Genomic DNA, 8,128 nt, shown 5'->3' with positions numbered 1-8,128 from the left:
TGTTCTCAAAAGGGAGAGAGCTTTCATTCGACTCGTCAATTTCACATATAATCTCAATGTCTTCTCATCATATGGATTTGAATCAACAATTTCCAATTAGATACAGAAAATAACCACAGATGCCCAGACATTTCTTAAATATCTTGAAATGAGATTTTTTTTTCTTTACAACCATTGATGGAAACGTAAACAGAAAAAAATCTGCTTATATGTACCTCCACCAATTGAAAAGCAATACAGACAACAACTTTTGGAAATTTGCGACCAATCCTGAATGATACAGAATTTCCATCATTCTGATGGACGAATTTGAACCACCTTGGAATCTCAGTTCTTGGAACTCTAATTTCATAATAATTTCCCCCATTAAAGAGAGAGGAATCCATTAAGATGCCACTTCTTTCACCTTCACAAACTCTATTTGGTAAAATCTCTAAAATTTCTCCAAACTGCTTGCATTTAGCAAATAAAGGAACTTGAAGTTAGAACATATCATGATATGTATTTGGGAAAAATAACAAAATTTGTTTCTTTACAACTCAAACTTAAAAGAGAGAGATACCTGAGTCCATAATCTTCTGAATGATTGTGGATCCATTGAAGAGCAGTTTATTGCATTCACTCTCCGTATAGATTGGGGAAGGCTTGGAATGTTCCGAAGCTTCTTGCAATTGTCTATGTAAAGATCTGCTAAACTAGTAAAGCTAGTAATACTTTCCGAGATGTTAACAATATTGAAGCCACTTAGATATAGAATTGTCAATTTGGGGAAGTATTCGGGCTTCATCCAAAAATCCAAATCAATAAAATTTGCACCACAGTAGCTGAGATGTAGACTTTCCAATCTGAAAAGCCCATATTCCGAACGGGTATCAAAGGAAGTGCATGGAATAGGAGTCAGTCGCATTTTATTGATTCTATCTGGAAAATCCTGTACGCAATTATCTAGCTTCAGCATTCTAAGCCTAGTGAGATACCCCAATGATGGATACAACTCTCTAATAACACTATAACTCAAATTTAAATCCTCTAAACATTTCATTTCTGGGTGAATATTAGGGAACTTCTCAAGCCTTGAGCAGCTATATAGATTTAAAAATTTGAGAGATGTCAACATGAGACAACTTGGAAGTTTTTGAAGTTTCTCACAGTATTCAAGGTTCAATCTTTTCAGCTTAAAAAGGGATCCAATGGACTCATCAACCTCAATTAAATTTCTACAAAAAGAAAGGTTCAATGTCACCAAGTTTGGGGAAATTTGTAATGGATCCACAGAAACCTAGATTGATAAGTTTCAAATTTTTGTAATTAACCACCTAAATGGAATGAAAAAAAAAATATTATATTCAAAAAAATTTAAAAGCATCTAACGAAATCAAAACTCACAAATAATAGTACTCATGCTCCTCCAATTTAATGTAACTATGCGACATCTCGAGTGCAACAAGTTGTTGAGGAGAATAATTGGATTTAATCGAAAAATGATATTCAGGCCATTCAAACAACCTAAACCCATTGGGGAGACATTTAAGTTTTTCAGAAATTTTTACATTGCGAACTATAAGAAATTTGAGATTGTCCATCCCTTCAAAAGCTTCAGGGTGAAGTTGCACTGTTATTGGATCAGGTGAATGCCACATTATTCCTCAAATTTTGTCTGACCCCTAATTGGATAAAGCATTAAGTGAACCATATATCACAATAGAATTTTCCAAAACTAAAATATTCTTAATGTTTTAAGCAAAAATGGTATTAATAAACTTATATTCTAGGGGAAACTTCATTTGGGGTGCCGTTAGACATGGGATATGTCTAGGACACTTCTATTGGCATGCAAGCCGTGTCTTTTTAAAAAATTGAGTGACACTCATTTTTTATTTCTTTTTAGTTTCAATCTTGAAAACTTTTCTAGTTATCTTTTATTCACTCTTTTAAATCTTATTCTTGGTATGTATTCTAATTTCTAAACATCATTTATTAATCATGAATTCACTTTATTATCCATTATTGCTCTTAAATTGATATATGTTTAACATTATATGAAAAAATAAATGCTTTAAATTATAAATAAAAACATATTTAATAATTAATTACTATGCATATCCTTATCATGTCATATCCTATAATTTTTCAAAATTGTAGAGTCACTGTGTCATACTCGTGTCCATACTTCGTAGCTTATATTTTCTCCAAAAAAACTATATATGTCAAAGAAAAAAAATTATTACTTCTACCTTGTGAAAAAAAAAAGGGGGGGTTAAAATTTGAAGAATAAATAAATTATACCTTACTTCCCGTTAGTACTTTAAAAGCATCCTCATGATACCATATCCTGCTGTGTTTGTCGAGGACTATTGGTGATTTTTGCCGAACAATTTCCTTGCCCATTTGTTGTATCAAGTTATGCATGGACAATGTGCCATTTTGCTCTATATATATGAGACATTTATTAACAAGTGTTGTAATACCATGATTCTGAAATAAATCGCAAGTGTCTAATATATTTACAACATAATCCTTGGTCCATCCCCGAAAGAAACATGAAATATCAAGAAAAATATCCTTTTCAGTTTCTACCAATCCATTGTAACTTAGGCTGTGTTTGGTTCCCGTAAAATATTTTCCGGAAAATAGCCCTATTTTCCGGAAATGCTATTTTCGATAAAGGAAAATATTTTCAAATGTTTGGTTGCATTATGAAAATTGTTGTAGAAAATATTTTCATGTGTTTGGTTCTATTCTGAAAATGCTATTTTCCTACACATTTTTTACACTTTCTCAGCTATTTTCTCAGCATCCAAACAAATTTTATTACAAAAAATTTCAAAATCATCAAATCCGGTCAGATCGTTGCGGTGAGGCGACTAGGTATTCAAATCCGGTGCGACTCGCGACACGGTGTGACTCGCGGTTCGTGGGTTCGCGGTGCAACTCGCTGGGTCTGGGTTTGGGTTAAAGGCGATTGACGATCGTGGCGATGGGTCTAGGTCTGGAACGGTGTTTCGGTGAGGTGAGTTCTCTGGGTTTCTCGGTGTGGTGGCTGGATCGGAGGCACGGGAGTGGCTGGAACGGTGTTTCGGCGAGGTGAGTTCCCTGGCTTTCTCTGGCTTGTTTGGTTCTCGGCGAGTTCTCCTTTCTCTAGATGTCTTTGAAGTTTCTCTGCTCTCTCTTTTGTGCGTAACCCGAAAATGGTTTGAAGTGAAAATGAGAGGTGAAAACCATTTTCGGGTCAAAGGAGTAAATAATGGTCAAACGGGTGCCTATTTTCCGAAAAATTTTATTTTCTGTAGCTGCCAAACAGTGGGGTCAGGTGGAAATGATTTCCTGAAATCATTTACCACCAAAACAAACGGACCCTTAATTTAAGTTTTTCAATAATATTTTCATTGGGAATTTTTATATATTTATGTATTGCATTTTGCCACTCATCTATTGCTCTTCCGCACAAATCTGAACCTATGATTTTTAGTGCTAGTGGAAGGCCTTGGACATAGTCAATAATTTGGTGTGCATATTCAGAATAATCTTGAGGGGGTTTGCTTTTATGGAAAGCATGTAGACTAAAGAGTTCAAGAGCTTCATGTGTGCCTAATCCCTTGACCTTGTAACTTTTGCAACCTTGTGGAAGAGTAGCTAGCACGTGTTCATCTCTTGTTGTTATAATGACTCTACTTCTTGAAAGAAACCAATCACATTCTCCAAGAAAATCTTCTATTTGTTTTGAATTATCTGCGTTATCAAGAATTAAAAGAACTCTCTTATTGCAAAGCCTTTTCTTTATCACATTAATTCCCCTAGATACATTATCCACCTTCACATGACTGGCCCCTAAGATCTTAGAAAGAATTCTCTCTTGTAGATGGATTTTGCCATCACTTGTCCTTGAATTTTCTCTAACATTCTCTAGAAAGCAGCTTCCTTCAAAACAGTCAACAATTCTATTGTAAACAGCTTTTGCAATTGTAGTCTTTCCTATTTCCCCAAGACCATGAATAGCTACAATTCAAACATCATTTGAATTAATATCTAAAAGTGACTCTATCTCCTTGGCTTGAGAATCTACTCCAACAGGGAATTTAGCAACATATAACCGTGTGCCATTATTGATATCTGATATCTTTTGAATAACTTTTTGGATGAATATATATTCAGATTCACTGCAAATCACAGAGCATAATAGACAATAAATGTGTTGGACTAGTTGGAAATAATAACGTGTAAATAAACTAAATTCAAGATGTCTAATTTTGTGCAATACAACCTACACTTGAATAAGTATTAATTAAAGTAAATGACACATTACTCAAGGACATGAGAAGTATCATTAATTTAGTACCTTTTTTTGCTAGGAAATCAGATTTAGCCTTTCCATACTTGACCAAAATTATCAAGAAATTTTGGAAAAACTTTCAAAAGAATAGGTGGCAGAAACTCTAAAATTTTTCTATTCCAATCATTAACCTTAATTTGTAACCTAACTACCAAGATATAATTAAAATAGAATAATTTCGTAATTTGTTATGTAGCTAGTGGTTATGACAAACTATTAAAACTATAAAAACCACGAAAGCATGAGATTAATTAAGAGATACTAACCAATCATCGTAATGCCATCCAGTTAAATTCGCAACTTCTCTTAGAGCTGTCCTCCAACTTTGCACCTTACTCTCAAATTTTTCTTCAAATTTAGTCAACGCCGCCCCAAAATTTCCCCTTTGATAACGTACTTCTGATGGATCAACTTTATAAAAAACTGGTAGAACTAATTGGCCATTTGTCCTACACTGCATAATCTTGACGAGTTCATCCAAGCACCATCGGGACTCCGCATAGTTTTCAGAGAACACAACGATCGAAATCATTGACCTTTCAATGGTTTTGAGAAGTTCCTCTGAAATTTCTTCTCCCCTCTGAAGATCATCGTCATTGAAGGTGTACATGCCATTATCACACAAAGCCTTATATAAATGGCCTCTAAAACCGTTGCGGGTATCTTTACCTCTAAAGCTCAAAAAGATGTCATAGCTCCATCGGTGAGTGGAAGAAGAAGAGGAGCCTCCTCCATCAGTCAGGTCAGCCATTAAGATCTATAAGGCATAAGATTAAGAAATAAAAATTATAAAATAAAATTTTAAAAAAAAAAATTGAGAGAAAGAGAGAGAAAGTCAACACATGGAAAACCGAACTTCACCTTTTTAACAGTAGCTTCACGGATTCGAGGAGTGAGTCTATTGCAGTAGAAGCCTCGGTTTGGTGAGAGCTCAGAATTTACTCCAACAGGGCATCTAGCAACATATGACCTTGGGCCATTTAATTTGATATCTGATATCGTTTCAGTAAGTTGTTGGATGAATTTAAATTCAGAAATACTGCAAATCACAGTGCATAATAGACAATAAATGAGTTGGACTAGTTGGTTGGAAATAATAACGTGTAAATAAACTAAATTCAAGATGTCTAATTTTGTGCAATACAACCTACACTTGAATAAGTATTAATTAAAGTAAATGACACATTACTCAAGGATATGAGAAGTATCATTAATTTAGTACCTTTTTTTGCTAGGAAATCAGATTTAGCCTTTCCATACTTGACCAAAATTATCAAGAAATTTTGGAAAAACTTTCAAAAGAATAGGTGGCAGAAACTCTAAAATTTTTCTATTCCAATCATTAACCTTACTTTGTAACCTAACTACCAAGATATAATTAAAATAGAATAATTTCGTAATTTGTTATGTAGCTAGTGGCTATGACAAACTATTAAAATTATAAAAACCACGAAAGCATGAGTCTAATTAAGAAATACTAACCGATTGTCGTAATGCCATCCACTTAAACTCGCAACTCCTCTTAGAGCTGTCCTCCAACTTTGCACCTTATTCTTGAATTTTTCTTCAAATCTAGTCAACGCCGCCCCAAAATTTCCCTTCTGATTACGTACTTCTGATGGATAAACTTTATAAAAAAGCGGTAGAACCAATTGGCCATTTGTCCTACACTGCATAATCTTGACAAGTTCATCCAAGCACCAGTGGGACTTCGCATAGTTTTCGGAGAACACAACGACCGAAATCATTGAACTTTCAATGGTTTTGTGAAGTTTCTCTGAAATTTCTTCTCCCTTCCAAAGATCATTGTCGATGAAGGTGTAAATGCCATTATCACACAAAGCCTTATATAAATGGCCTGTAAAACCGTTGCGGGTATCTTTACCTCTAAAGCTCAAAAAGACGTCATAGCTCCAACGGTGAGTGGAAGAAGAAGAGGAGCCTCCTTCATCCGTCAGGTCAGCCATTAAGATCTATAAGGCATAAGATTAAGAAATAAAAAAAATTAATAAAAAAAATTTGAGAGAGAAAGTCAACGCATGGAAAAACCGAAGTTTACCTTTTTGACAGTAGATTCACGGATTCGAGAAGTGAGTCTATTGCAGTAGAAGCCTCGGTTCGGTGAGAGCTCAGAATTAATTGAAATGAAATAAAATGATCTGAATCGATCAGTGCGTTTGATTGGGAAAATAACAAAAAAAAGATTGAATATAATCAGAGAAGAGAAAAAGGGATCAGATCAGCACATCAGAAAATGTGTTCCAATGGAATTCAGATCGTATTGAAAATTTGGAGTTTTAAAGTGAGAGAGAGACAATAAAACGCGGCTTCTGCTTTTTTATGAAGATCCTGTGAAGGCGCAGAGTATTGACAAAGTAGAAGGACCAATCATCCCTTTCTTAAGTGCGATTTCATGAGCATCCGCATTTGGGTGGCTATATGCCAAATGCAAAGCATATTTGGCATATAAGCCCAAAACACACCTAGCAGCTGGAAGGCTATATCTCTTATGCAAAAAAAAAAAATTGATATTTTGCTACAGTATCATCTCAAATGTAAGATGGTACTATAGCAAAATGGTATTAAAAAAAAATATTTTTTAATTGCTTTTACCCGGTAAGTTTCTCACTCCTCTCTCATTTTATCTCTTTCTTTTCTCTCTCTTCCTTCTCTCTTTCTCATCCCCTCTCTCTCTCGCCGAATCACCAAGCCGGATCGGAGCTCACGCCAGATCGAATTTCTAGATCGGCGGGGTGGCGAGCTAGTGGCGTGGTTGAGATCGGCGTGATGGTCGGAGGTTAGCGCGGTGGAGATCGGCGTTTGGTGGTGTTGACATGGTGATCGAATCGTGCGTGGAGATCGGTTTGGCGAGGTGGGTTTTGATTTTGGGTGGGTTCAGATGGGGTTTTGATCGGTGGAAGGAGATCGCATGGGTTCCGTTCCGATGGGGTTTTGATCGCATGGGTATTGTGGAGATCCGTTCCATTCCGATGGGGTTTGTTGGTTTTCTGATTTAATGGGTTTGTTGGTTTATGGTTTAATGGATTTTTCCGGTGGGCGTGTGGCGTGGTGGTGGTGACTGGTGGTTTGTTGGGGTTTGGCGGCAGTGGCAAATCCAATCACTTTAAAGATCGGCATGGATTGTTGATGGTGGGTTTTTCTTCAAATTTTTGTTTTGGGATTGTTGTTGTGATTTGCTAGGGTGGCTGGGTTTGTTCACGGTGATTTGTTGTTGTGATTTTCTCTGGGTTTTTTTTTTGGTGTTGACGGTAGTTTCTGGGTTGCCGGTGGTGGTGGTGGTGGCAACGGTGGTGGTAATTGTGGTTCTTAACCAGAAGGAAAGAGAGAGAAAGAATAAATAATGTATAAATAATGTGTTGTAATGTATAATGGTAATTGTGAGAAATATTATTTTATTGTGTAAAAATATTATTTTAATGAGTAGGATTGGGATATAAAAGTTAGGATATTGGAAAATTATAAAATTGTATTGTATAATTGAAAAAGTGACTTTTTGATATGGTAAAATAAGATGAGATTTAAAATCCGGCTATGGATGCTCTAAAGTCGTATTGTCACACTAGAGGACCCATTGGATAGTGCTAAAAAGCGTGTGCGTGTGCATGTGTGTCTTTTTCAATGGGTTTCAGTATGCTGTCACAGACCTTTTTTTTTTTTTAAGAATTTTTATTAAAAATACATCTTACAATATTATTTATATTTTTAAAAATTATTTTATTATAATATTTTTAATTTTTAATAATAAACGATATTTAAATTGACCTTTCTCTCTTTAGT

The 8,128-nt window shown here is 35.2% G+C and overlaps 1 protein-coding gene across 5 annotated transcripts; it reads right to left on the bottom strand.

Annotated features, from left to right (window-relative positions):
- Nucleotides 1-6,801, bottom strand: LOC112000269 (disease resistance protein RPV1-like). Of its 5 annotated transcripts, none has more exons than XM_065770423.1 (7): nt 6,390-6,800; nt 5,813-6,303; nt 5,192-5,369; nt 4,597-5,087; nt 2,287-4,157; nt 563-1,664; nt 1-449 (listed from the first exon to the last, which is right to left on the bottom strand). In XM_065770423.1, exons 2-5 carry the CDS (start codon nt 6,295-6,297, stop codon nt 4,004-4,006), a joined length of 1,308 nt encoding a protein of 435 aa, XP_065626495.1. In that variant the 5' UTR covers nt 6,298-6,303; nt 6,390-6,800; the 3' UTR covers nt 1-449; nt 563-1,664; nt 2,287-4,003. The 5 variants fall into 5 exon arrangements, with proteins under 5 accessions (XP_065626495.1, XP_065626496.1, XP_065626498.1 ...); XM_065770424.1 differs by having other exon boundaries at nt 563-931; XM_065770426.1 differs by having other exon boundaries at nt 563-2,429; nt 6,390-6,801.
- Nucleotides 6,802-8,128: the final 1,327 nt, after the last annotated feature.

Source organism: Quercus suber, unplaced genomic scaffold (assembly GCF_002906115.3).
Source record: "Quercus suber isolate HL8 unplaced genomic scaffold, Cork oak 2.0 scaffold_31, whole genome shotgun sequence".
NCBI lineage: Eukaryota > Viridiplantae > Streptophyta > Magnoliopsida > Fagales > Fagaceae > Quercus > Quercus suber.
Note: the sequence above shows the minus strand (reverse complement) of the source record. Positions and strands in the feature narration are given on the sequence as shown.